Genomic DNA, 26,231 nt, shown 5'->3' on the forward strand with positions numbered 1-26,231 from the left:
TGGGCGAAGGAAGCTAAACCGTTGAAGAGCTGCTAGTTGGCATTACTTGATTAAATCTTGATTTTATCAATCGGATATCGAGGTTTATCACTTGGTAAAATACGTGACTGCTTAGAAAACATTTTGTTCTCTAGATTAAGTGCTCGGCTCGGACGAATTGTCGCTGTCAGGCGGGAATCATCTAGATAAAAGGTAACTTAAATTTTGGATTAGCCATCCCGGCTAACTGCCCCTGTTAGCTTAATACGAAATACGAAGAGGCAGCGATTAAAAATTAGCTGTCGTCACTTGGCGTCGATTTATTTCCGTTTTCCACTCAATTGAATCGTTAATTTTTCGTGTTGTTAAGTAAATATACATATGTTCCAATACCATCCTGCATGTGGTCTTACTTTGCTGTTTCTTTTTATTTTTTAATCGAGCTAACGTTAGTTTTAGGTCGACATTTTCACACGCTGCTTCTCTGCACTGATGTGATACGGACAATAAACAGTTTTGTTTTTTCCGTTCTTTCGTGAGGCAAACAAAACAAAAAATAAATCCCATAATTCTCGTTTCTTCCAGTGGAGACATCCAGTGTGTGTGTGAGAGAGACTGCCAGAGGGGAAACGATGAGGATGATTGACCTGCCATCACATTAAGTTTCCCCCCGAGCGAAGACATCTGATGAAAAATTACTGCAACGTTACAGATTGTAAGTCTCTGTTGTTTGTAAATGGAGGCTGAATTTTGACTTTAAACTTTAAACCACTTCTTGCTCACTATTTGTTGAAATATGGTTTCGGTTTGAAGTAGCATATTTCTTGCACTGAGACGGCTCATAAACAAACAAGTTTGTGTTTCCACTGAGGCCTTTGGATCCATCATGGGCTGGTTTGATTTTGTTTAACCTCATGGAAAGTGAAATTGAAAAGAAAGACAACAAAGAGCTTCAATATGAAACAAGCAATATGAAGCAAGCCACTGATCAAACATAATTCCAACATTTACTTTAACAAATGTTCAAGTATTTAAATAATGGATGGATCCAAATCTCGAATGTAAATATTTACAGTTTTTATTTTCTGATTTATTTTTATTTATTTATTTTTATTGTGTACTGACTTAAAAAGAAATAATACTGTCAAAATAAAAGCATTTTTAATCGATTGCATCAGACTCAAGGGACTTCTTAATCTATTGATAAAATTTATGACAAAGGAAGCAATGAAATAGTTTGAAGTTCAATTAGCAATGCAGTGCAACACAATACATTTTAGTAGATTTAAAAAGGAAATGTTAGGAAAAACGTTTCTAAGTTTGACTTAAAGCCAAAATGCATTGATGATAAAAAAATTAATCAGGTGATCAAAACAATCTTCGTTAATTTTGTAATCAATCACGAAGGTAATTATTTTCTGATTTTAATTCAAGATTCTCACTCGTTTCTTATTGTTTGTTGTCTTTTTGTAGCCGGCATGGAAGACAAGGCAAATGGCTCTGTTGACACCAAAAGGTATTATCTTCAGCTAATGTAAGACGTTGTTGATTGAAAGACTTGAGGAAAATGCTCAGCCATTGTTACAGCGCAGTGTGCATGAATCCTTTCACAGCCCAGTAGAGAATGGTCAGATGCCAGACCCCGCCAACTGGGGGGTCGCTGACGTCGTCAATTACTTCAAAGCAACAGGGTTCGAGGAGCAAGCCACGGCTTTCCAGGATCAGGTTGGTGTGCTCTTCTGCTGATAGGTGGGGGGAAAAAAGCACGCCAATCATGATAGGACGCCAATCAAACATTTCTCTCTCCACCTGACAGGAAATCGATGGCAAGTCCCTGCTACTGATGACACGTAACGACGTCCTGACAGGGCTGTCGATAAAGCTCGGCCCCGCGCTGAAAATCTACGAGTATCACGTGAAGCCGCTGCAGACTCAACACCTGAAGAGCAACGCCTCGTAGCACAGCAGGCCATCCCAACACCCACCTCAGTGACAATCATCGTGTCAGGAGACCCCAGGTTAGCTGCCGCTTCACAAAGACTCCTCTGGCCACAATGGCACCTTAACAGGATTTGAATGCTGTATGTTTTTATAAGCATGGACCCCAAAAATGGGTTGCACACAGAGTCCACTCAGCTGTTTACCCTCTCAGCCATTTTTATTTCTGCTGCTTGTATGTTTTGTGTGTGTGTTATTTAAAATAATTAATTTCTTTCTTTCTTTCTTCTTTTTTTTTTTTTTTTTTTGGAGTGGAGTTGGGCTGCTGCAAGTATGAATTTTGTGTGAGTGTGTAAGTACATGTGTTTATGCGAGTATGCAAAGTGAATTAACCTTTGTTGGTTAAAAAAAAAAAAGTATTTGTATATAAGATGATTTATGGCTAAAAATTGTGTACGTTCTGTCATACCTGAACACTTTGATACTTCTGATGCATTACCTTTTTTCCCCTGAAAAAAATTTTTTATGCTCCAAACTGTGCAGCTGAGTCTTTGAGTCGTCCCTTAGCATGTAACAATGAAGCATTTTGTTTTCCCACACACACGGAGCCAACATTAATATGAAAATATTTATGTGTACATATTCTTATTATGTTCCTACCTGTGGTGCTTTCAGCATTGTCACACAGACAACTGTATTAAAGTGTGTATGAAACATTGTATATGTGCAACATAACACTGGAGTTTGAATATCGGAATCAAAGTTTTCAATAAATGGTGCTCTTTTCTCACCAAAGAACAATATTAAGTAAGTTCGTAGATAGTGGGTTTATTCAGTTTAATTCACATACATATTCAGTACAGAGTGAAAAGCCGTAATTATGAGGAAATGTCAGTTATAAATCTGAAAAAGGTCATTTTTGTTTCCAGACTTGGATCTGGACCTTCACAGCTTTGCTTGCTGTGTCCTGCGCACTGTCCCTGTGATGTTTCCTGAGGGGTTATCCAGAGGGAGGAGTACCTGTGAGGAGCCGGGGGGGGGGGGGGGGTACAAGGATGCTTTAATATTGTGGTCTTAGAAAAACATCAAACTTACTTGTAATCCAACTTCACCTCATCTTTGTTGTTCAGGCCCATTTTTGTCATGTCTATGGTGAAGTAATGCTGGTTGGGCATGACGATCTCTATTTCCTCCACCTGAAAGACGGAGCGCTCCTTTTAAAGTGTGTTATAAGTGTGTTGTGTGTGCTTGTATAAGAACGCAGTGATTGGTTGTATGCACATAGTGATTACTTTCTCTTTTTTCATACGTTTGTTGGATTTTTTTGTACAGAATATGCGTAAGAAGCAGGGACTTAATTTAAGTGAGATTGTTTACGAAAGGACAAATGTTTGTGAGGTGGTTTAGAGTGTGTTGAAGTTATGATCTAAAGGTGGACGTACCTCAGGAATTCTGTTCAAGACCAGAACCTGTGCGTCATAAAGGGTCTTCTGCACAGAAGGTGAGAACTCTCCACGATCGTAGGGCCCAGCAAACTTCTCGATGATTGCCTCTTTCACGCTCTTCCTACAGATTATAATGAGACGTTTCAGGATTTCTTATTTCTGTCTTGCTCATTCGAAAAGGACCGAGGTGTTTCCCCTGTTTTGTGTTTGTCCTGGTCTACAGCAGATAAAGACTCATGGAGCCTACGTACAACAAATCTTTGGTGAGTTCAGTGTGAGCAGTGTTCATAAATTACCATGCAGCATCAAAGTCCACACCATGAGCCTTGCTGTAGCGCCACCTTGAGTACACAGAGGTGCAGAAACATCTGTCTTTGGCCTCTTGCAGAGTAGTGAAACGATCTCGGAGGAAACCCTCGAAACCAGACTGTGTGGTTTTCAGCACCTTCATGTCCTTCAGCCCGCTGTGGACCACGGGGATCCCTGTGTGAGGCCCAGAGTCAGCGGGTGATGGTTTACAAAGAAGGGACTTATCAAGGGCCAAGACTTCAGAGGTGCATCTTTAAAATTTAAAAACCTGAGAGAATTTCCACGCCATGTTGATGCAGTAATTTGTGCTAAAGGTCAAATATTCTGTACATAAATTAACTCAAAACCTGAACATTTTTGCATCGTAAGCGCTTTTAGAAATGGATTTTGAGTTTGGATTTTTAAGAGCTATAAACTGTATTCATTTAAATTAAAACAGAAAATCCATCCAGATCTAATCAATCCAGAATATTTGAAAGTTTTGTTAAAATCTGTCTGCTGGTCTTTATAACACTGCCACTGCTGTCTGTCTTAGTTACAAGCACAGTTAGTAAAACTGCAGCTGAGCCAGGAGAGCTTTTGTGTTCACAGAGGAAGAGCGCAGCAGGTGGTTGAATTTCTTTACAGCAGGTTTGTAGTAGATTTTATCGGATTTTTGTGTGTGTGATTGTGCTTACCATTGACTTTCTGTTCAACATCACAGAAGCGACACACTTCTGGGCTGAAGATGAATGCATGAGCATGTTCTACTCCATTCTGAGAGAGGAGAAATCTGCATCTCAGTCCAATTGCATAATCGCACCCACTGATGACAAGTGACTCAAATTTGGTGATGTTATTTATATCTCTTAAGGTGTTTTGGCCATGTCTGGTCAACATTTAAGGTTTCAGGGGTGATTTATTCTCATTTGCGCCTTTGCACATGAAATGAAATTTGTACTCTGGTCAGGAAGCGTGTGATATAACAAATCAAAAATAATTTCCAATAATTAGTCCTGTACTAAGTGGAAGTGGTCCAGTGCCCTGAGAGGTGAATCCACTGGAGGTCACCAAAAAGGTGTTGATTTTCAGGGATGCTTGAATTATCTTTGTTGTTTGTTAAGATGAGGGACAGCATGCTGAATCCTGCCCTTTACCTTCTCCAGCCGTCTCCACGGAGCCTCCTCCATGTAAACTTTGGCCCTAAGCACATGGCTGAAATTGCCCAGGAAGTGATTACAGATATCCATGGAGAACTGCTCGATGGTCTTCACCTGAACAAGATGAGCAACACGTTAAAACAGGAGTGACCACCAATTAAACGAAGGCAGTGCTGAAATAGAACAGAGGAAGAACAGGTTACATCTACCCCTGATATCATCTGGTCAGTGTGTGTTTGAGCTGGGTAAACAAAGGTAAACAAAGGTAAACAACCCCGTCCATGACCTGTACATTCCTAAAGTACATCTTATTTGTCCAGGGATTATGACATTAAATCTCAATACCTGGGTAACCTTTGAAATTCAAGTCTGGATTTTTCAGTTTGTGTAAAATCATTCTTTAATGAAATCCCAATAAGTAGAAACAGAAGTACTGAATGTTGAATATCTCTTAACCTCAGACGTGAATGTAACTCAAGAGCTTTAAGATGTTGAATCATGAAGTGACTCTTCGTTGATTTTAATAATTTCTCACTGACATGTTTTAAAGATTTATCTACAATAATGTGATGATTTTGAACACATATGAGCGTCCCTCAGTTCACCTATTTTCTCCTCTGTAATGTGAAATTTGTGGATAGTGCAGGCGTTCTTTTAGATGCAGCCTCTGCTCACCGGCCCGGCTCGGGCTCCCTGTAACATATCGAAAATCACATGACCGGATTTCCACCCTGGTTGATGAACATAATCCTCCTGAGATCTTTAGTCACCATCTCAGACTGAGCTCTTCTTTGTGATTCTGATCTCTTTCAGACTCAATCTCTTAGAGAGCCGGGTGTTATCCTTAGACCTGATCATGAAGCCCATGATGTGGTTCTTTGGATAGAAATTGTTGTGTATGGAAGACAGAAGTGTTATAATGAGAATTGTTTGCCCCCGCTCACCCCATTTGGGGTCTGATGTGTAGTTACGGCCCTGTTGGTGCCGTGCAGAGACGTGACTGCGTGGGCGACCTACCCCCTTGATCTTGGCCAGGGCGTGGACAGTGTTCTTGATGGTGTCGGTGGGGATGATGTCTGAGTTGTCTCCACTCAGATAATCCTTGCGTGAACGCAGCGTCAGCTCCACGTCAGCTTTGAGCTCGATGATGGAGTGATAGCCCCCCTGCCTCCTGATCAACAGGACCTTCACCGCGTTCTTGCCGTAGCCCGTTCGCACAAACTCCACATTCTGCACACAAGGGACACATGGTCGTTCCTGTTCTTGTGTTTTTCGACTTTGTAGACATTTAAAAAGCTTTTTTGTTGGCTGCTCATTTTTCTGACATTCTTCACAGTAGAACAGAAGTACTGCACTGTCTTTATCTTTGTTTCCAGTAAGTTAGCTTTGGTTGTTGTGTTAACAGTGTGCATTTTGTGTACTTTGGGTTTGTTTCCTCTCTTCAGCTGTTTGACCTTTATGTTATAATCAAATCTTGAGGGCTTTTTTTCACAACATTGCTGTGAATTGTTAGCCATGTCACTGATACTGAGACAAATCATCTTCTCCAGATATAAGATGTAATCATCACAAACGTAATATTGTTCAAAGAAAATTAAATACAAAAATGTCCAGTTAAAATTTACTATTCAGCCCCAATAATCCTGATTTCTTTCTGAATTCTTTCTAAAGTACTAAAACTGGTAAAGCTCTAAAACATGACTTAAAGAACTAATTAACAAATGTTAATTATTAGATATCTCCAAGAGAATCACACATGAAAAGAAACCTGGAACTCATAAACATTTGGATTTGTGGTTTACAGCTCTAATATCAACAAATCAGCATTTAGCTGTTGGCTGTTGAACCCAAAAACGAGAGCTCACCTTTTGGAAGTTTAAAAGTTCACTGCTGATAAATCAGGAAAAGTTGCTTTTGATCAGTTGTTGGAGAAAAAGTACAGAGTTGTCGTTACCTGAGCTGAAGCAGCGTCCATGTCGTCGTCTCTGTCCCGTTGCCACCAAGTGGCGTCTCCACCAGCAGAGGAGGACTTTTCAGGAAGGGTGGTGTCGCCTCTGCACACTGCTGCAGGTTATGTCTGGTGAAGTTTAACCTGTTTTACCTGAGTCGTGTGTGCCGTCAAAGACAAGTGCTACAATTAGGAGGTCTTATTCTGTGAGGCAACATTATTACATGTGTGTTTTTTAGTTAGGAGATTAGTCATCACTTAATTTAGAAGAATGGTCAAAATTAAAATGAAAAAATCTGTCTGAATTTAGACAAATACTGATAATGGATTGGATTTTTAACATTTTCCCTTTCACTCACTCACTCACTCAGTTTTTTCAGTTTCAAGTGGAACAAGTGTTAACGTGTCATATAGAGGTGACTGAGGTCAACGAAAGGCGAAATGAGCCTGTCAGAGGTGAATATTACTGCCCCCCTCCCTGACCACACTGAACTCACATTTAAATCACCTTTTATTTGTTTTTTTTATATTTTTATTCATGTTTTACCATTTTCTCTGCATGAATTAATTTGGCTGAACGTTATTTTAGTGGAGGAGTATAAATCAATTTATTATTAAGGCCTAACGTGGCTGTTTTTCAGGGTCAATCATGTTAACTATGAATTAATAGACATGATTAACGTCACCTTCACCTTTTTTTCCTCTTTTCTTATAAAACTGTTTAGATAACATTAGTTTGGCAATGAAAGTTAAGATGTTCATCCCAAAGAATATTGACCTAATTGGTGACCTCTGTGAGGTCACTCTAAATTTGATACTGGAATTACATTTAGCTGAAAATGTTTATGTAATTTTTTTTTAACTGAAATACAAGTTTAAATCCAGGAATTATACTCATAATGAACATTATACACAAATATTTTAATCATTCCTTTCAAAAGATCAACAGCTTTTTTCCATGGCATTTTCTTATTTATAATGTTGGTACATTGGTTAAATCTTACTTCCCCATGCTGTGAGATTTTTACTGTTTAACTTTCTGCCTATGTACTTCATGGCCATTTTCCCTTTTTTTGAAATAACTTGAAAATGCAGACTGTGAAACTCAGATTCTGGTGATTTACCTGAGACAATGTAAAACAAAATATATATATATATATATAAAATATTAGTCTTTCTTTCTTTTCACAGCTTTGGGTAGATGATTATTTTTGACCAGGTGGTTTCCAGATCAGTGATCAGCGTTTCCATTATGAAGAAAACATGATTGTGGTTTGGCTCAGGAGCTCCTGGTACAAACAAGTGCACCAACTATCGCTGAATAAATCACAGTACAGCATGTGAACTCCAAGTTTTTCATGAAGAGCAATCCAAATATTTAATTCAACAAATCCCTCCATAAACCCCGACAGCCCTTCAACATTCTCCTGTCATGTGACTCCATCTTATCACTTCCTCTTTTATAGAGCAGACAGATGTCTTGCATCCACTTTCAAAGTTAGTCAGTCACAAAAACGCCAGCAGCGGATCTCAGATTCCTTTTCTTCATGTTCACCTCAGCTGCTGGAGTTTTTCAGAATGGCCTATCGACTCAGTTCATACCTCCATGTTGTATTTGTTGTTGTTGTTGTGGTTGTTGTGGTTTGGTGCTCCGCAGCATGTAGCTCTGGCATTTCCTGTAGGAATGAAGCTGGCAAGCCTGTTGATTGGTGAGTTGATGTTAAATGTGAAAATGCATTGAGAGGTACGAAGGCGTCACATGATGGTTTCACTTTTTAATTCCGCCGTTTACAGGTAATAGCTGTTTTATTCCAATGAGACGTGAATTTGATCCAAAATAATTATTCCCAACAATGAAACTATATTCCTCTCTTCGCTCTCTGCAGGTTTGTCATCTACAAGCTGCCCAAATATGAGATTGGAAAGGTTGGCAGTGGGGTGGACTACATGTACCTGGACTCCTCAGTGGAGGGATGGCAGACGAGTAAATTCAGCGTGAACAGCAGCGAAGGAGCCGTAGCAAACACGCTGAACCAGCTTTATGCGGGAAAGGCCTATCAGGTGAGGTCATGCCCTTTATTCTTCATGTGGGTGCCTGTTTCTAGGAAGAAGGAAACCCCGTGTGGCTCGATCAGTTAAAGCTCTGTTGTGTGTTGGTGCCAGTTTGCTCAGTGGATGCTCCCTCATGTCATTCACTATGCTCCCCCTGCCTCATAATATAAATAAACTGTTCCTTCCTCTCGCTCAGACTCTGTTAGTTCCAGCACTCTAAGGATATTTGTTAATTTTACTATGAATGAGAAAAAGAAAATGAATAATTGCATAGAAAATGGTGGAATATAAAAAAAAAAACACACACACTGTGGTGTCACAGTGAAAATAATCTCTCTTTCCAATCATGATAATAATCCACACCAGAGGGAAAGAAGAAGTTAAATGAAAGATATTTGCTTTTTTGTGCCATGAGATAGTGAATAAGGTCACAGTCAGTATTAACCTGCAGCCAAAAAACATAGCTTAGCATAAATACTGGAAATGGGTGGAAACTGCTAGCGTGGCTCAGTCCAAAGGTAACCAAGTCTGAACACCTGCTCATAAAAAGAGCTAAAGATCATGTAAACCAATTAATGAACAAAAACTGACCTGTCGTAGTCTAACAGCGACTGGCGACAGGAACTGGGAGCAGGATTTTACCCTCCGGCATCTAATTCTGCACTTGGAGAAACTTTTAAGATATGAACTATGGTTATATGTACAAGATAACTGTAGAAGAAACATCACATTGTAAAAAAGTGTCATTCTATATTTCTAAAACAAATGTTTCCCTCAGTCTAACGCCTCAGTCTACGCTCTCTACAACGACGCTCCACCAGTCCTCGATTACCTCCCACAGTACGGACACACCAAAGGTACAGTGGCTCATGAAAGGAAATGACCAGCAAGGTTTTTCTTTATTCAGTTTAAATGCTGCTAAAAATGACAGTAAGTGCAACCTTTGAGAACAGCAACAAAATATTCAGCATGTGTTTTTAGACAACACTGACTTTGGCTCATACGTGCGTGCAAAAAAAGAATCAATTTTTTCAAAAATAAATGTGTGCAGATGAATGAAATGATGCGACCATTTGAAGTTGTCTGCCTGAGATGTCAGCAGGTTTTTATCAGTGAGAAAACCTGCTGTGCAGCTGTATCCTCAGGCTGACCTTTCAACCCCATGACGTTGCAAATCAAATAGACAACGAGCATCAGTTTCATAACAGCTTCTGATGGTTGTTCTATGTGCTGTTGGGTCTGAAGCGTTGTTTGCGTGAATCCTGCAGGAGTGCTGCTTTTCGACCAATCTCAAGGTTTCTGGCTATCGCACACCATTCCCCACTTCCCCTCGTTCCCGGAGAGAGGCTACCTTTACCCTTCCTCCGGCAAAGTCAACGGCCAGACCGCCCTGTGTGTGACTTACCGCTACAAACGGTTCCTCCAGATAGGTGAGTGAACGCTCATGAAGCAACAGGGCCTGACCCAGTCCTGGTCTGTACACACTGCAGACATCAAATTACACAATTCTCTATTTGCTGAAGACCAGAAAAAAAATTCACACCGCTTATGTAAGTCCATCAGCAGTTTATTCATTCAGAAAGTGAACACACACCTGAACAGGATTTGTCCAGTTTAATACTTTAGTTTTAACGTCCCCTCAACTCAAGATATCATCATTCAGTATCCAGTTTATACGACGAGCTTGAGTGGAAATGTAAACCTCTAAATGCATTTTTTTGCCATTTTAGGCCTTTATTATGAAACAAGGGAAAGTAGAAAGACAGCGAAGGGGAATGACACGCAGGGTCGGGCCCACATGGTATCCACTCAGCTGCTGGGTCACTCAGGCCAAGCCAGAAGGTCAATAAATGAATAAAATAATGTGACGTCGCCCATTGGTCGTTTTTAACTTGTCTGTCGCCATCTTTGTTTTATTAAACCAGAACGCCCCCAAATGCACACCCTGATTTTTGGTCCTTTTGGAGACTTTAAACTCATCAGGAGAAATAGTAGGAGAAGTAGGTACATTTTCCCGTAGACTTCAATAGAGTCTGACTTGTTACAACTAGTGGAGTGACCCCCTAATGGTCAGTTGGTACAATGCAGGTTTAAGGCTCTTCAGCACTGACTTCACTTTTCACTGTCAGGCAGCATGGACGGTGGTGTGGACGGCTTTTTATTTTTATTTTGGTATTTAAATTGAGTGAAATGAAACCTCAGCAGTCCGTCTGAGTTAAATTAGCTTCACCACTCAGTCTGTCCACTGATCATTTACACAACTTCATCATTCTGGAGTGCATTAAAGATTATAAAACATGGCTGAGAAATGAAACACATACAGAAAGAAAAGTTTTATCAGTGAAACATTTTATATCCGTTTAATTTACTTTCTATAACGCAGCCTGTGGGGTTTTTCTCTGACACCATGTTTCTCTGATTTCTCTCCAGCGAAGCAGATGGTCTACCTTTACCCTCGTTTCTATAACTGCTCTGTTCCTGTCGCCTTCTCGGCCGCCCTGCCACAGTTGGCCCAGTTATGTGCCGGCTCCCGACCGCCGCTGGCCTCAGATCGAGGAGTGGAGCTGCTTTTCTCAGCCAAAGAGGACACATTTGTCAGTTTTGTGAAATCTGCACACTTCGTGGATGGTAAAGTATTCCTAACGGGCTGCTTGTCATTTAAATTTGACTTTTTCGACATTTTGATGTCAACACAACTTTGCAAAAGCATCCGTCTGCAGCTCTTGTTTGCACAGTTTACTTGTCTGCCGCAGTCGTTCATTATCAGGTGCAGAAATATTATCATCTCCAAACAGTGAGATTCATGACTGCCCCCACTGCGGCCCCCACTGCGGCCCCCAACACTGAAGCGATGCCTACATGTATTTCTCATCATTTTACCAAAAACAGCTGTGTAAAGTTTTTACCCCGTGATTGTTTCCTTTGGCCCCAAACTGGAGTGAAAATATGAATAACTTTTATTTCAAACAGTAAATTGTAAAATTGTACGTGATATTTAAATTAATAGTGGCCCTATTTATATGTACTTTAATAATTTACTCCCTTCAGTTATAAATATATGCTCTTTTTTGGCCCAGATATCTACGCAGGCTGGGCGGCTCAGGTGCTGGGGGCCGACCTGCTGGTGGAGACCTGGCAGAGGGGAACTCACACTCTGCCGTCCAACTGCTCGCTGCCCAAACACGCCCTGAACATCCAGAGGATCCGGCTCCCCGGACCGGTCCAGTTCTGGTCCTACCACGACCACGCCAAGTGGTGCGTGTCGCAGGCTCATGAGGACCAGGTGACCTGCCTGGGGGACCTGAACAGGGAGGAGGCCCAGCAGTGGCGGGGCGGGGGACTGATCTGCTCCTTCAACCCGTTGATCTACAGGGCGTTCAGGCAGGCGGTGGACTGGTACATCAGCTGCTGAGCAGCAGAGAAACACAGGATGAGCTGGACTGCATCAGTCTCATCATCTTTTAAATGAGCTCAGCTAAACGTGAAGGCGGTTCCTGTTGAAGACTTCAGGCCACACAACAATAAAATGAGGCATCCATTAAAAACACAGAGGGGTTTAAAAGCTGCTGAGATAATTAGATCCTAGTTGACATTAATGCTTCAGGTGGACATCTGTAATGTCTTAACACTCAACAAACTCTTTGCTTTATCGGAGCTGAACTTGATTTTAAGGAATTTAATGTAAATGACAACGATGTACTCATCTCCGACATCTTACTTCGTCCACTGATGTCACTGCATCACACTTTTTACATTTTACATCGAAATTAAAGTCATTTAATTCTCAATACAGCAAACTGTAAGAAAATGCTGTGTCCCGTGATATGAACTTAAATATGTTGTGTGTTGAAATCCAGCAGAGAAAACGATGACAAACAGTCCAACCACCTGATTCAGTTTTATTTTGATACCTCAGGTATTCTTTGAGATCCGGTCTGACCACATTCGATGCGTTTCGTTTTCTCAGTAGGTGGCTGTGAATTTTTATCAACTATCTATTATCGATTGGGTGAAATAATTGTCTATCACTCCTCGAAATAATAAAAACACTGCGATAGATTAAAATTCTTTAAAGATCTTAGTTCTTCGTGGTGCCGAATTAATTCATGATTAAGTTACATCACAACATTGAGCTGAGATGTTGTGATGCTGTCAAAGGGCAGATAACATTAAAGCTATGCTGCTATTCTGGTTGAGTCATTGACAATGACATATTAAGTCATTGAAGAATGAATGTTGTGAATCAGGAACAAGAGACAGAAAAATAAATCTAAGAGCCAACATTTCATTTCATTCAACGCTGAGACTTGATGAAAGCAGGTTTGCAGATTGTGAAGAAATGAACATGGCTACACAGGTAAGTAAAAGGCCCATTTGGTTCCAATAGATTTGAGGTTGATTTGGTTGTTTGTTAGTTTTTTTTATATTTTTAAATGACTTCCTGTCATTAAAACGCTCCACTACGTTCTTCACAACAAGGCACACTCATTCCAGATTGTTCTGGTCTGGGACCAGTTGGTGGAACAAGCTCCTGAAGTCGATCAGCGCAAGAACGAAGAACGTCTAAATCTTCAACATGCTCCTGAAAATGACCCTGACTGATCAAATGTTTGATTTACAAAGTTTAAAAGAAATTGGAGTTGGACCAAATATAATCCGAACTCCAGCTGCACTTACTGCTGACTTTTTTGGCACACTTGGAAGCCTTTGTTGAAATATAATGTGTAATATAAAATAACCTGTGCCTGCTTCTGTGTTTTTGTGATTTGGTTTGTTTCAGCGAACAGCGTTGTGTTTCCTCCTGAGCGTTTGGGTCCTTTTTCAGGGGTGTGACTCGGATGTGAAATGCAGGAACGACAAAGGAGAAGAGGTCGACTGGTTGGTGGAAAAAAAAAACAAAAACAGTTTTTCTTTTTCCACCTTCATTCCAGATCAGGGTGGAGTGTAACATATTTATCTCTGGTCCATTAGGTATGTTATATACAAGTTTAACAGAAGTTTGTCCTACAACTACATGGATGAAAGCACCAAAGGATGGAAACTGAGCCAAAAGACTGTCGACAGTAAAAGAGGCGCTCTGGCAAACACCCTGAAACCTCTTTTGGACTTCTATGACAATAATGTAATTAAAGGAAATGACTCTCTTTGACATGGCGGCCTCAAAACTTCAGACTAAAGATTATTTGTTGTCGTTGTAGACGAAGGATTTTGGTTTTATTCTCTACAATGATCAACCAAACAACAAGTGTGTGGCATCATCATCGTATGGACACAGTAAAGGTTAGTGCAGCCACGTTCCACTTTATTGCTCACGAAGACAAAAACACCTCAGAACTCTGTTTCTACCATTTCTGCTGTTTTCAGGAGTTGTGCTGTTGGACAATCAAACTATAGTTTGGCTCACACACAGCACACCAAACTTTCCAAAAAATGGGACAAAAGACTTTTGGCCAGAAAGTGGAAAAAGTAACGCTCAAACATTCATGTGTGTGACCTTCCCCTTCAGTGCCGCCAGAGATATAGGTAAGGTCATTGTCAGTGGGTTTACCTTATGTTTCTGACTGAAAGTTTTCTCATGAGGTTGAAACTAACAAAACGTTTATCTAAATTCTCAGCTTTGCAGCTGTATTACATCCACCCATATTGCTATGACCACAAAATCCTTCCAACCCTTCCACATCTTCTGAATCTTGTTCCTCAGAGGAATTCTTACCCACCAGAAGAGCCCTGGTATAATGTGGGGTCGCTGACCTCGCTGAATGGAAAAAGGTTCCTCCGCTTCGCTAAGTACAAACGTTTTAATGGCGGTGAGTTTCTGTGCTTTCATATGTACATTTCTTCAATAAAACCCCATAAAATGATGAAGTGTTTTATATCACCATCCATCAGGTGTAATTTCAGTCGTATTGGACTAAACCCAGAAAGAAATCCTGTTTATGTACACAGCCATGTTCAGATTTGAGGGAGCGTGGCACGGTGAGGCAGTGGTTAGAGTCGATTAGAGCAGATTTTGATTTGGGTTTGATGTGTGAGCTCCTTTCAGGTTCTTCCTCCAACAATTAAAAAACAGGCACTTGTAGGTTTGTTGGTGATTGAAACTGAGTGTGATTTGAATAAATGTGAGTTGCTGTGAGTTCTGTTTGTCTCTATCTGAAATAAACTGTTCACTGACAGCTGGGGTTGGCCTGACAGATCAGCGGTGTGGATACTGGATGGACACTCATGTTCTGTGTCTTTGCCCTGTTCTTTTGCAGATCTTTACTCGGACCTTATTGTGAAAAACCTGAGGGAGGATCTTTATGTAAAGAGCTGGAAAAACAAGGTGATCGCTTTGCCTTCAACCTGTGAAATTAATAATGTGTACAATGTGAATGCGTTGCAGTTTCCCAGGATGCGAAAATATCATGAAACTGTAGATCACTCCAAATGGTGTGTGACGATTGAAGCCAACTGGACCTGCATCGCTGATATGAACAGGGCAGGTAGTCAGAAGAAAAGAGGTGGAGGAGCGCTGTGCATCGATGACCCAAAGGTTTCAAAGGCTTTCAGACATTTAGTAAAAGAGTTTGAGCCATGTCCACCCCAGCCTCACACAACGACAGCCACCCAACCTCCCAAAGAAAGAGTTCGCAAATCTGGCAAATCAAAAGTAAAACCAGCAACACAAACGGTGAAAAAGGAATGTTTTGAACATGAATAACCTTTGCGTAAAAAACAGTGGCCTTTTGAACAAATGGAAACTCATTTCTCCAGACCACGTTTCAAACCAGTGACCTTTAGGTCCAATGCCAGCTTCTCTCTTTCTTTCTGTCCTTATACCACATGTAACTTTTCTTTTCCTTTTTTGGGGTTAGCTCTTCTGGTTTCTTTCGGGACTGTAGTTTTTCCAGAACAGAAAACTTGTACAACATCAAAAATTCTCAGTGATAATGCCTCCCTTCAATGGGAATATGAATCCAATCCAATTGTATAAAATACATTTTCAAACAATAAACAATTTTTTTTCGTGTCTATTCTGTTGATGCGTATTTTCTTCTTAAAAAAATTCATAAATATTCCTGCTCTGAAAAAAACAAACAAACAACAAAAAAACTTTTTAACAGCATATTTGGGGGCATCAGATTTTTCATCGTATGTCAGAGGAAGATTTTTGTTCTTTAATCTGGCTGTTAATCTGAATGTTTGCTCACTTATATCTATTTGTCATGTGCATGTCTGTCCATATGAACGCTGTTAATCAACACTTTAAATTAAAGAAAAGCAACAAATTCTAAATATAGTAAATTTAAATCAAATGTACATACAACTAAAGGAGTTGAATGTTGCAGTTTTTTTTACATTATTACAGAATGTAATGCTACTTTTTATATCTGCATTTAAAAATTGAGAACACTTGATTCATATTTACTTTAGATGATGATGATTATTATTATTATTATACCAATTCTTCTTGGTGAGAAGAAAACCAGAAATCATTTAAAATAATGCTGTTTGTCCTCCGGACCACCAGGGGGGACATTCTTCTTCGACGACCTCAAATCCGTCACTTCCGGTATCCGGACGTGACGACACGGCCCGGAAGCAGCAGCAGCAGCAGCAGACGCAGACGCACGTGAAAAGGAAAAACAAGACAAAAGCGACAGAAGATGGATTTTTCAGAAGTCCCAGTGAGTCCGGACGACAAAGGGAGGAAGAAGAAGAAGCAGAAGAAGAACAAGAAGAAGACGCAGCAGGAGGAGGAAGATGGCGCCGCCCAGCAGACGGAGCAGAAGCCGCAGAGGAGCGAGCCGGCGGCGGCCTCCTTCCCCCCGACATTCAGCGTGTCGGAGATCAAGAACAAACAGCGGAGACACCTGATGTTCATGAAGCTGAAGCAGGAGAAGAGGAAGGTCTGAGTGTTTACAAACATAACCTGTGTGGCAGCTTCAATATTTCAGAGTACAAAAATGATTTGATAACATGTCAGATAAAATAGAGAGGTCGGATGTAAACATGGCAAACACAGACATGCATTAATATTTAGTTAGATAGATTTTCCCTGACAGCCAGGTTAGTTTACTTTATTCCTGTGCAGATGTTATGGTGGAATATTACATAGTGAGGATGTAATTATTCATCTTCATCCCGATCCGTTATTATGTAATCATCAACTTTGACTTTCTCATATTCCAGCAAAAGATGCAGCTGAGGAAAAAGAGAAAGAAGGAAAGGGAGGCTTTGGGTGATAAGGTGAGTCCTCCCTCTTAATTAATCACTCAGATTCATGGACAAATGAACTTCACCATCAGATGAGCCAGTCACATTGTGTTTTTTTTATTTGTTTTATTCGTTCCCTTCTGCAGGCTCCACCAAAGGAAGTCCCAAAGACGATAGAAAACCAGCGGGTGTACGACGAGACAACTGTCGACCCAGATGATGAAGAGGTGTGGACCGAGTTCACTGGAAGGAATGTTACATTTGTCAAGAATTTGTGCTACATTTATCTTTTTATCTTTGTTTGTCATGTTCAGGTTGCCTTTGATGAGGGGACGGATGAATTTTCTGCCTATTTTAATGGACTCACGAACCCCAAAGTGCTCATCACAACATCAGACAGACCCAGAGGAGTGAGGAGTTTTTTTTCTGTTGTTGCCTTTTTTACACGATAGAAAAAATAGGGAATAATAATAATAATAATAAGATATATATATGATATATGATGATTGACTGTCTGGTTTTTCAGCAAAACAAGGAATTTATTTTAGTGATTTGTTGCCAAAAAACAAAAATAAGGAAGAACTGAAGGTGTCTACTTAAATATAAATAGAAAATGTGAAAAATTTGTAAAGAAATCCAAAATAAATGTCAGTTTGTACGGATAAATCCAAATATCTTGCGCTGCGATCTTTGGAGGTAATATACACACATAATACTCAGCTTTTATGCTTTTATATTTTTGGATTTCAAATTATTGACATTATTGTTAACATTAATTTGCTTATTTATGTGTGAAATTAAGTCAAGACTACCTAAGATTATCTGTTTTGGTTATTTCAGCCTCACTGTGTGAGTTGAATTTCTAAGATAATGAAGTATTAAATGGATCTGCTTTGTGTATTAAAATAAATGTGTTATTTGTTGTCTAACAGCGGACGGTGAAGTTTTGCGAGCAGTTGGCCACGGTTATCCCAAACGCACACGTCTACTACAGAAGAGGTTTGGCTCTTAAGAGGATCATTCCTCAGTGTGTCGCCAGAGACTTCACGTACCTCATGGTCATCAACGAGGATCGCAAAGTGCCCAGTATCCTAAACGGCAGCAAAAGGCTCCATCGTGCTTTATTTTATCTGATGATAATCTGGCTTTTCCTAAAGGGCAGTCCTTAACTGCAACTTTCAGATGGTTTGGTCCTCTGCCACCTTCCTGAGGGACCAACGGCTCACTTCAAGGTCAGCAGTGTTCGACTACGGAAGGAGATGAAGGCAAGTCCATAAATTCAGGCTCCTTTTACTGTTACTGTGATGTGGCCATATATTGAAGGAGATGGGGACAAGCTCAGATTCTGGACAAATGTAATGGAATCATGAAAAAGAAATGGTACAGGCCACTTTAGGTGTGTCTGAAATTGTACTACAGGATTGTTTTGGGCATGAATGTGGAAGGTATATTGTAATATTTACAATTATGGGTATGATGGCTAAAAAATGTGCCAACCCCCATCTATATATCAATCTATTTATTTATTTTAGCAATTTTTATGGAGCTGAAACATTAATCTGAGCAGTCAGGTCCCCCTAGATTGAGCCAAATTTAGTTCAAAGGCTGAAAACAGGAGAAATGATGATTGACATTCTCATCATGTAAATGATTTTGCTTGTTTAAAAACTTGTTCCTGTAGCTAAATGTATCCATCAGTGTAATTGTGCTGTCCTGTCAGTAAATATTTACTAAAAGCCTCAGACTGAGATGCCAGCATCGTTTTCCTTTGTTCTCTCTGCAGAGACGAGGGAAAGACCCCACAGAACATTCTCCAGAGGTGATTTTGAACAACTTCTCCACACGTCTCGGCCACAGCATCGGCCGGCTGCTCGCCGCACTCTTCCCACAAAACCCCCATTTTGTGGGTCGACAGGTGGCCACTTTCCACAACCAGAGAGACTTCATCTTCTTCAGATTCCACAGGTGAATATTTTGGAACCAGACTTGATGTTGCTGTAGCGTAAAAGGTCAAATAAACACTTATCTCTTTTAAAAAGGTACATATTCAAGAATGAGAAGAAAGTCGGCATTCAGGAGCTGGGACCCCGTTTCACCCTCAAACTCCGCTCTCTGCAGAAAGGCACCTTCGACTCAAAGTTCGGGGAGTACGAGTGGGTCCTGAAGGTGAATCTCTCAGCACTTTTTTTCCTCTTCTGATGTCCAAAAAGTTTTAGAGGAGGAACTAATGTCAGAGCACAAAGTTAACAGACGTTTCATTCATAGCCTTAATTTGTTTACACACTACCTTCTCTGTTTCCAGCGCCATGAAATGGACTCCTGCAGACGGAAGTTCCAGCTTTGAGTGACAATAATGTACCTTTCTGGTCAGAAAGGAAGAAAGCAGTTACGAAGATGTCACAGCTACTTGTGGAGCCACACAAGCTGTCCCTGCAGCTCAGTTGAAACGGCTTCATTTGTAGAGCCTTTTGGAGACTGTGGTAAAGGAAGCTGCAGCTCAGGACTGAGACTTTTACCCTGGTTGTTTGCTGACGCATCTGTGGTTCCTATGAAATGTATCTATAAACTGTATAGCTGTGGCCTAAAATACATCAAACTCAGATTGTGCGTTCTCTGTACGTCACATGTGAGTCTGCGCTGGTCAGCACAAATCACATCAGCCACATTAACGAAATGGAACAGTGGCAGTTACAAGACTTCACAATCACAGGTGACGAATTGGAAGCATTTCACAGATTTCTCAACGTGTATATTCTTATTTTAATAAAAGTTTAAAATGTGGGAAAACTTTATTATTTTTCTTCCAAAGTCTGTCATGAAAAAATGTACAATTCAAAAGGCACACATGGGTGTGAGTTGATGCGGTAAGTGACTTGAGTAAGTTAAGACAAAGTTCGTGCGTCCTTAGCACCTGGAAACGTTTCCATATGACATTAAACTGAGACAAAAATAATAAAAAAAAGAACACTTAAGTTAGTAGTTTTTCCCCAAATTCCCTGACACTCCTGAGATGATTCCAGTCCATGATGCAGGATCCGGCAGCTCAGTTCCTCAAGGCACCTCAATGTCCGAATCCTGCAGAAAAGGTCAAACACATTGAACTTGTTAGGTAGGAAATAAATCACTGCATCTCTTAGTGGCCCATTTCCCAATGAGCAGTGATTAGTTAATTAGTTATTGGAAACAACTGAGATTAAGTAAGTTTCCTAGTTTCAACTTTTTTTTTCCTTTCTTTACAAGAAGGAAAACTTACTAAGGTTTTATATACCAACCGAATAATCAAGAAAATAATTAGTACTCATGATAAAACTCCTGAAAGGCTTAATTACAATCAATCCAGATGTGCAAAAACTTTAGATGTAGATGAGGTGAATTTACGGGTTTGTGTAAAAAGGGTGCCGGTCTGTTATTCACGTCTGATCTTTCTTTCATTCTGTATTTCTTGCATTTCCTTACACTTATCTAAATACTTGGCATATGTTCATTACAAACCCCCAAAGCTTTCTGAAAATACTACTATCACTCTGAGGTATCCGAAAATTATTTCTCTCCGTTTAAAACATTTACATTCCACTTTATAAAATATCTTGAATCATGACTAGTTGTCCGTCAGCTCCACCATAACACCCTAAAACACCAGAATCAAGCTTTAACATGAAATACACAACTGTTAATTTGATGATGCTGAATGGTTTACAGGTCGGTGTCCGGTTAAATGAGTAGCTGAAGCCGGTTTGGCACCAAAGGAGGGTGTCTGTAACAATTCTCAACCTTTAAACCTCCTGAAAGTAGATGGAGGATAAATATGGTACCATCTTCTCTATTGTGGACTGAGTGAACGTCAGTATTTGGTCTGACCTCTTTAGTTGGCTCCTACTTTACTTTTATTTTACTTTTTAACAGTAAACAGTTTTCAGCCGGCCGATGGGCCCCCCGGGCCGCTGAGGCCGGGCAGGCCGGGCCGGAGAGCCGTACTCACGGGCAGGAGCCGGGCCGGGGGTCGCTATAGGAAGGAGCAGACCTTCTGCGGTCTGAACGGGTTGTTGCTGGACGACATGCCGGTCAGCAGCGGGTCCTGCTGGGCGTTCTGCAGGCAGAACTGCTGCAGGTCCGCGGCGGCCTGGGACACCTGTGGAGGAGAACCGCGTCCGGATCAACAAACAACCGAACCGGAGGGAGCGACACCCGCCCCGAAAACCTCCGAGCTCCGCCGTTACCTTCACTCGGTTGATGCCGGCCTCGAAGCGAAGCTGCTGGACAACTTTCTTCATGGCGATGATGTTGGTCGACCCGGACATTGTGGATGTTCTTCGTGGCGTCTTTGGTCCAAATACCGAAAGATGTTCGACTTCGTGTCCGAACTCCGGTGGGGCTCGTTAGCTTCGGCTAGCTGGCTAACGGCTGCTTCCTCAACAAAGGCACTTCCTGTTTCCGGTGAGGCGTGGCCACGACTGGTGCGTTCGAGGGACGTCGGCGAACTTCAAGCTTTCATAATCCGCCTGTTGTTTTGGACGGAAATGAAATCCAAAATAAAAAAATAAAAATCAGGATAAAGAAGAAAAAAGATTAGAAGGTTTGATATGGGTCTTTGGTAACATGCTCCATTTTATTTTAGTCCATTTCCCCCTTTTCTTCCTCTGGAGTCAGAAGTTTTGCCCTTTTTATCCCTGTAAAGCTCGTTTTAGCTGTGAAAACTGCCACACTGTGCAGACTTACCTAGGTCTAATAATTTATTATTTAAATAATATAAATATGTATAATCAGCCTCACAAATTGTGTTTATGGCTTAGTTCATACTTGTACTTACTTGTAACTACTACAGATTTTTGTAAATTCACTTGATCTCACTTAATCACATAGTTTGTGTTTTGGTTAATTTATCTTTTATTCAGGTTGGTCACTTAAAAAAAAAAAGTTTAAATTCGTCCCCTGATGTGGAAACATTTCCCTCTAATAAAAAAAAATTCCGACAGCTCCCACAGTACTTGACATCCGCATTGCAAATATTTTGACACGAAGAGATAATACAAGAAGTGATTTTAAATAAATCACAGGGATTATTAGTAGCTAATACCATAATTTCCACAAAAATTCAAATTAAGTTGAAATTCTGAGATATACAGCAAGAAAAACAAGTATTATTATTATTATTGGGGAAAAAAGGATGAATTCAGCTCAGAGTGGGTGCTGGGTGATAAAAACAGAAGCATGCAGCCTGCAGGGCGGTCAGTGTCTCTTTACTGCAGCTGTCATCATCAGCACCGGAGCAACCACCGCTGGCACTCTCATAAAAGAAACTCCACTGGAAGACTGACTGTGTTTGATTACAGCAGATTGTTACTTAGCAGTCCACCCCCCTCTCAAGACACACACACAAGACAAAAAGGAGAGAGGGGTGAGGGTCCTCCTGTGAATATCTACCCCCCTTCTGAGGGATCCTTGGCCTCTCCTCGTGCAGGCGGCCTGCACTGATAATGGAGCTGTCTTGTGAGTCTCTGAGATATCCTGAGGACCGAAGACCAGCCAGCTGTAAGGTAAGCTGAGGAACTTCTTAACAACCCTGCACCATTTGGACTGAACTCAATAAGCAGCAGCGACTGGCGATGCCACCATACATACGATGGTTTCAGGCCTTAAAAAGCTGTGTTGTGGCCGTCTAGTTTGTGGAGCTCCATGTGCTGTTTGTACCAGACGACCAGTGGAATGTGAAGCTCAACAAAGTCCCAGCTGAGGCCATAGAGAGCTTCATATCTGCAGGGTTCATCAGGTGAGACTGTGTTAAATTGTTTGTGAAACATCGTTAAATAGTTGGATAAAACTGTAAACGGTATAAATTTGAAATGTTTGATAGTTAAAAGCAGAAATTCATTTGATAAATTTGTTCTGCATTTGCTCAAAACTGTAATCTACTAAAGAACAACAATCAGACTAATGCATTAAAGCACTTGAACCTGCTTTATGTAATATGTGTGTTTTGGGATAATACCTTTCCCCGAGAATGTAAAATCTTCTCGTCTGTGGTTAGAGTTTATCCCGACACCACCCTGAAAACTCTGCGGAGCGAGCTAGGTGCTCTTCTTGGCACAGACAGGAGCGACAACAAATTCTCCTTCCTGAAGTGTGTGGGTCGCAGTCTGGCACTGGTGAGCACTTTTGCACTTTTCAATAGCTTGTTGTGTTACAGACAAGACAGAAACAAAAGCAAAAGTTTGATTCACAAGTTGACTCTTCGGGTTTCCGCACTGAAGGGTGTGAAACGTGTGCCACCTCTGACACCAACCTAATGCTTTCCTGCTGCAGGTTAAAAGCAAACAAGAGAGGGATCTGAAAGTGAAAACATTTGCTCCACCGTATGTAAGTGGACTTCACTTTTCATGCAAGAGATTTGTGTTTCATTCTTATTCTTTCTTTAGTGAAGACAGTTAAAAGCAAAACTTCAGTGAGACGCTACCTTTTCAAAATGTGTAGTTTTTAAAGTCACCGAACTGTCTGAAAACCTGAACAATCACAGCAGGTTGCACATCTCTGTGGTGTTTGACCTTTTAAAGAATGAAGGGGTCACCTCTGCTGGCACATGTTAGCTTTAAATCCTTTGTGTCAGACTTCCCTGTAAATCCTCAGGTGGCTGATACTCTTCTTCATGTGCTCATATCTGGTTGGTGACTGTGGGTGCAGGCGCCGCAGCCAGAGCTCTACCTGCTGTCAGTTGCGGAGGGCGACGGCAGTGTTTGCTCCCGGTCGCTCACCCCGGACACCGGCAGCAGCTCCCCAGACCGCCCGGCCTTTTACCATCCTCCAAAGTCCTGCAGCCTGCCAACGGGGACAAAGGAGACGGTAAAATTCCCCCTCATCCCCCGGTGTTCCCATCAGCCTCCTCCCACCCTCAGCCCGGAGGAAGAGGAGGAGGAGGAGGAGGAGGAGGAGGAGAGCTACAGCTCTTCAGAGGGAGAGGGAGATGAGGAAGAGGAGGCTCCTTCCCCTGACAAGTCTGAGTGGGCAGACCAGGAGCGTTGTCCCGGGAAATTTCAGCACCAAAGGCCAAAACAGCCTGTTTCACTAAATAAAGGTGAAAAAAAAAAAAATCACACTAAATAGCATTTTGTGAAAGTTTAAATGTAAAGAAAGGGTTGATGTTTTCGGTTTGGGCTGATCTGTTGGGATTAAATAAAGTATTTTTCATCTTGTAGCATCACTAAGATTCCTCTTTACGTTATCGTTTTATTTATGCTTTTCTGTACATTATTGGAGCTTTACAACGGCGTGATGCTGACCCAGCTCGGGGGAAGGAACCTGCAGGGAAAGAGGAAACGTCCAGGAAGTCCCAGGAGGACAGAGATTCAGGCTTCTCTCTCACAGACGGGTACTGAAAAACAGGAAAAACACAAACTTCTGTTGAATATTCTGCCTCCTTCTATCACTGCGTCTCTTTGCAGCTTCGGGAAACCAAAAGATGCACAAAAGGTGAAATCCAGCGGGAGTAAACCAAGCGAGGTGATGTATGGAATTACATACATGTCTGCAAACAGGAAGTAATATACCACGTCTGTGGTAAACAGTGAAACTCTTCCTGTCTGTTTTTAGGTGACAGAGAGTCCAGCTTCGTTGTCCCAGCCTGTTCATCGCCCCCCTACACCCCCTGCTCCAGACTTGGCCAAGGTCACCCATAAAACTGCTGCTCCTCCGGTCTTTCAGGCAACCAGTAAGCTGTCACTTTACGCCGGGAATTCACTATCACTCCTTTTTCAAGGCAGCTGACAGGTTTTGTCCCCGTTAGAGGAGGAACTCATTGAAGAAATCAAGGTGGCGAGGGAGGAGAGGAAACAGCTGGAGTGGACCAGACAAGAGCTGCTCAGGAAGGGGAAAGATTTACTGGCTCAGAACCGACACCGGAGGAACCAAGGTGGGCACAAAAAGTGTAAAAATTTAGATCTGTTAAAGGAAACTCACTGACAAAGATCTGCATGACTCTGCATGGTGTTGGATAGTAATCACATTATCAGGTTATTATCTAAATTCTGGAAAAAAAGCTGAATTTGTCAAATGTAACCAGCTTTTCCTTTCTCCTACACAACGGAAAGCACGTGACAGCTGGAAAAAGAGATATTTCGAAACCAAGAAGGCCACAGCTCCGCTGGAGGAAAACCTGAAGAACCTGCGACAAGAACTGGAGACGTTTTACAACAAGCTCCTGCACCAGCTTCAGGCCAGAGACAACAGAGGGAGACCGAGACGACAAGGCCGATCTTCCATCAAGGTAAAAGCTATTTAGGCTCCTTTGATAAGATGCTTTTCATATTTTATGGGTGTGGCTGTTCTTCAAATTGACTCTATTCCAAATTATACGTGCACAAAACCCAAGACAGACTGTAGATGAAATTCAGCATGAAATTCTGCAGAAAGCATCAAAAAGAAGCCAAACCTTCAAAATATATTTCAAAATATATTTATATATTGGGAAAAAAAAAGAAAGAAAAGTGCCTGGAGACACTGAGCTACACTTTGACTGTGATACCAAATATATACTGTATATTCTGACCTGAATATTTGTATGTATAATTTGTTTTTGGTTGATATTTAGTCAAAGAATTTCTTCCAAGAAAAAAACTCCTCTTATTTCAGAATGAGCTGATAATTCAGATCATGACAGAGATCCATGAGATTGACAACCTGAAGAGGAAGGTAGAAGACGCCAAGATGAAGCTGGTAACAGAGATAAAGGTGATTGGATTTGTTTTTCATTCTCCTGAGCACAGCAGTCAGCTCGTGAGTTTAAAGTGGATTCACCGATTGTTATTTTTCTCCTGAATGGATGTGCAGCTGAGGAAACAGGCAGCCACAGAGCTGAGAGCGCTGAAGGCAGAACTGGCCCAGAAGAAGAGCCAGTCTGGTCACATCGTCTCCTCGACGGCGTCTTTCGGATTTGGATTTACCAAACGGGACAGACCACAAGCTGAAAACACCTCCATCTAATCCAGCGTGAGCAGAGACTTTTGTTCGACCCCGTCTCTGCTGGAACAGATTCATTTTGTCATTTAGAATTAAAAATGATGATTTTATGCTGTTGTACTTTCTGCACAGCTTCTGATTTTCTACCTGAGTTTCTTTTCTTTTACTATTTCACCGTAATGTCACTGGCTGCACTCTGATTTGTCCACAATGTAGTTTTGCTTCTCGTATTTCTGTCTCTAAGTTCTGTCAGCTACAGGAAGTATGCTGCAAATAAAA

The 26,231-nt window shown here is 41.2% G+C and overlaps 6 protein-coding genes across 10 annotated transcripts; 4 read left to right on the top strand and 2 right to left on the bottom strand.

Moving 5' to 3' along the window:
* Positions 1-3: 3 nt before the first annotated feature.
* samd13 (sterile alpha motif domain containing 13) lies at positions 4-2,953 on the top strand. 2 transcript variants are annotated; one of them, XR_003840686.1, is made up of 6 exons: positions 4-192; positions 565-694; positions 1,453-1,495; positions 1,593-1,704; positions 1,796-1,997; positions 2,847-2,953. XR_003840686.1 is itself a non-coding variant. In XM_029500928.1 (5 exons), exons 2-5 carry the CDS (start codon positions 667-669, stop codon positions 1,937-1,939), a joined length of 327 nt encoding a protein of 108 aa, XP_029356788.1. In that variant the 5' UTR covers positions 4-192; positions 565-666; the 3' UTR covers positions 1,940-2,729. The 2 variants fall into 2 exon arrangements, 1 of the variants encoding a protein (XP_029356788.1); XM_029500928.1 differs by lacking the exon at positions 2,847-2,953 and having other exon boundaries at positions 1,796-2,729.
* uox (urate oxidase) lies at positions 2,681-6,813 on the bottom strand. Its single transcript, XM_029500927.1, has 8 exons — positions 6,765-6,813; positions 5,828-6,040; positions 4,808-4,924; positions 4,349-4,427; positions 3,659-3,845; positions 3,360-3,483; positions 3,030-3,113; positions 2,681-2,937 (listed from the first exon to the last, which is right to left on the bottom strand). Exons 1-8 carry the CDS (start codon positions 6,783-6,785, stop codon positions 2,863-2,865), a joined length of 900 nt encoding a protein of 299 aa, XP_029356787.1. The 5' UTR covers positions 6,786-6,813; the 3' UTR covers positions 2,681-2,862.
* On the top strand, positions 2,955-15,819 carry dnase2b (deoxyribonuclease II beta). Of its 4 annotated transcripts, XM_029500923.1 has the most exons (10): positions 2,955-3,418; positions 3,543-3,625; positions 3,751-3,916; positions 8,645-8,819; positions 9,589-9,667; positions 10,079-10,240; positions 11,241-11,438; positions 11,888-13,167; positions 13,591-13,688; positions 13,782-13,824. In XM_029500923.1, the coding sequence occupies exons 3-8, from the start codon at positions 3,873-3,875 to the stop codon at positions 12,220-12,222; spliced, it is 993 nt and encodes a 330-aa protein (XP_029356783.1). In that variant the 5' UTR covers positions 2,955-3,418; positions 3,543-3,625; positions 3,751-3,872; the 3' UTR covers positions 12,223-13,167; positions 13,591-13,688; positions 13,782-13,824. The 4 variants fall into 4 exon arrangements, with proteins under 4 accessions (XP_029356783.1, XP_029356782.1, XP_029356780.1 ...); XM_029500922.1 differs by lacking the exons at positions 2,955-3,418; positions 3,543-3,625; positions 3,751-3,916 and adding an exon at positions 7,224-8,467 and having other exon boundaries at positions 13,305-13,688; positions 13,782-13,832; XM_029500920.1 differs by lacking the exons at positions 2,955-3,418; positions 3,543-3,625; positions 3,751-3,916 and adding an exon at positions 7,224-8,467.
* Positions 15,820-16,387: 568 nt separating this feature from the next.
* Positions 16,388-19,932, top strand: rpf1 (ribosome production factor 1 homolog). Its single transcript, XM_029499978.1, has 9 exons — positions 16,388-16,699; positions 16,983-17,039; positions 17,153-17,233; positions 17,321-17,416; positions 17,939-18,092; positions 18,189-18,271; positions 18,790-18,971; positions 19,046-19,172; positions 19,309-19,932. Exons 1-9 carry the CDS (start codon positions 16,457-16,459, stop codon positions 19,348-19,350), a joined length of 1,065 nt encoding a protein of 354 aa, XP_029355838.1. The 5' UTR covers positions 16,388-16,456; the 3' UTR covers positions 19,351-19,932.
* On the bottom strand, positions 19,747-21,432 carry LOC115042001 (guanine nucleotide-binding protein G(I)/G(S)/G(O) subunit gamma-5). The gene is made up of 3 exons (XM_029499979.1): positions 21,224-21,432; positions 20,986-21,135; positions 19,747-20,081 (listed from the first exon to the last, which is right to left on the bottom strand). The coding sequence occupies exons 1-2, from the start codon at positions 21,302-21,304 to the stop codon at positions 21,010-21,012; spliced, it is 207 nt and encodes a 68-aa protein (XP_029355839.1). The 5' UTR covers positions 21,305-21,432; the 3' UTR covers positions 19,747-20,081; positions 20,986-21,009.
* A 1,048-nt stretch (positions 21,433-22,480) lies between these two features.
* On the top strand, positions 22,481-26,195 carry spata1 (spermatogenesis associated 1). Its single transcript, XM_029500048.1, has 12 exons — positions 22,481-22,540; positions 22,667-22,773; positions 23,032-23,149; positions 23,307-23,360; positions 23,682-24,072; positions 24,204-24,366; positions 24,440-24,497; positions 24,588-24,705; positions 24,781-24,906; positions 25,085-25,260; positions 25,626-25,724; positions 25,824-26,195. Exons 1-12 carry the CDS (start codon positions 22,481-22,483, stop codon positions 25,974-25,976), a joined length of 1,623 nt encoding a protein of 540 aa, XP_029355908.1. The 3' UTR covers positions 25,977-26,195.
* The last annotated feature ends 36 nt before the right edge of the window (positions 26,196-26,231 follow it).

Source organism: Echeneis naucrates, chromosome 4 (assembly GCF_900963305.1).
Source record: "Echeneis naucrates chromosome 4, fEcheNa1.1, whole genome shotgun sequence".
Taxonomy (NCBI): domain Eukaryota; kingdom Metazoa; phylum Chordata; class Actinopteri; order Carangiformes; family Echeneidae; genus Echeneis; species Echeneis naucrates.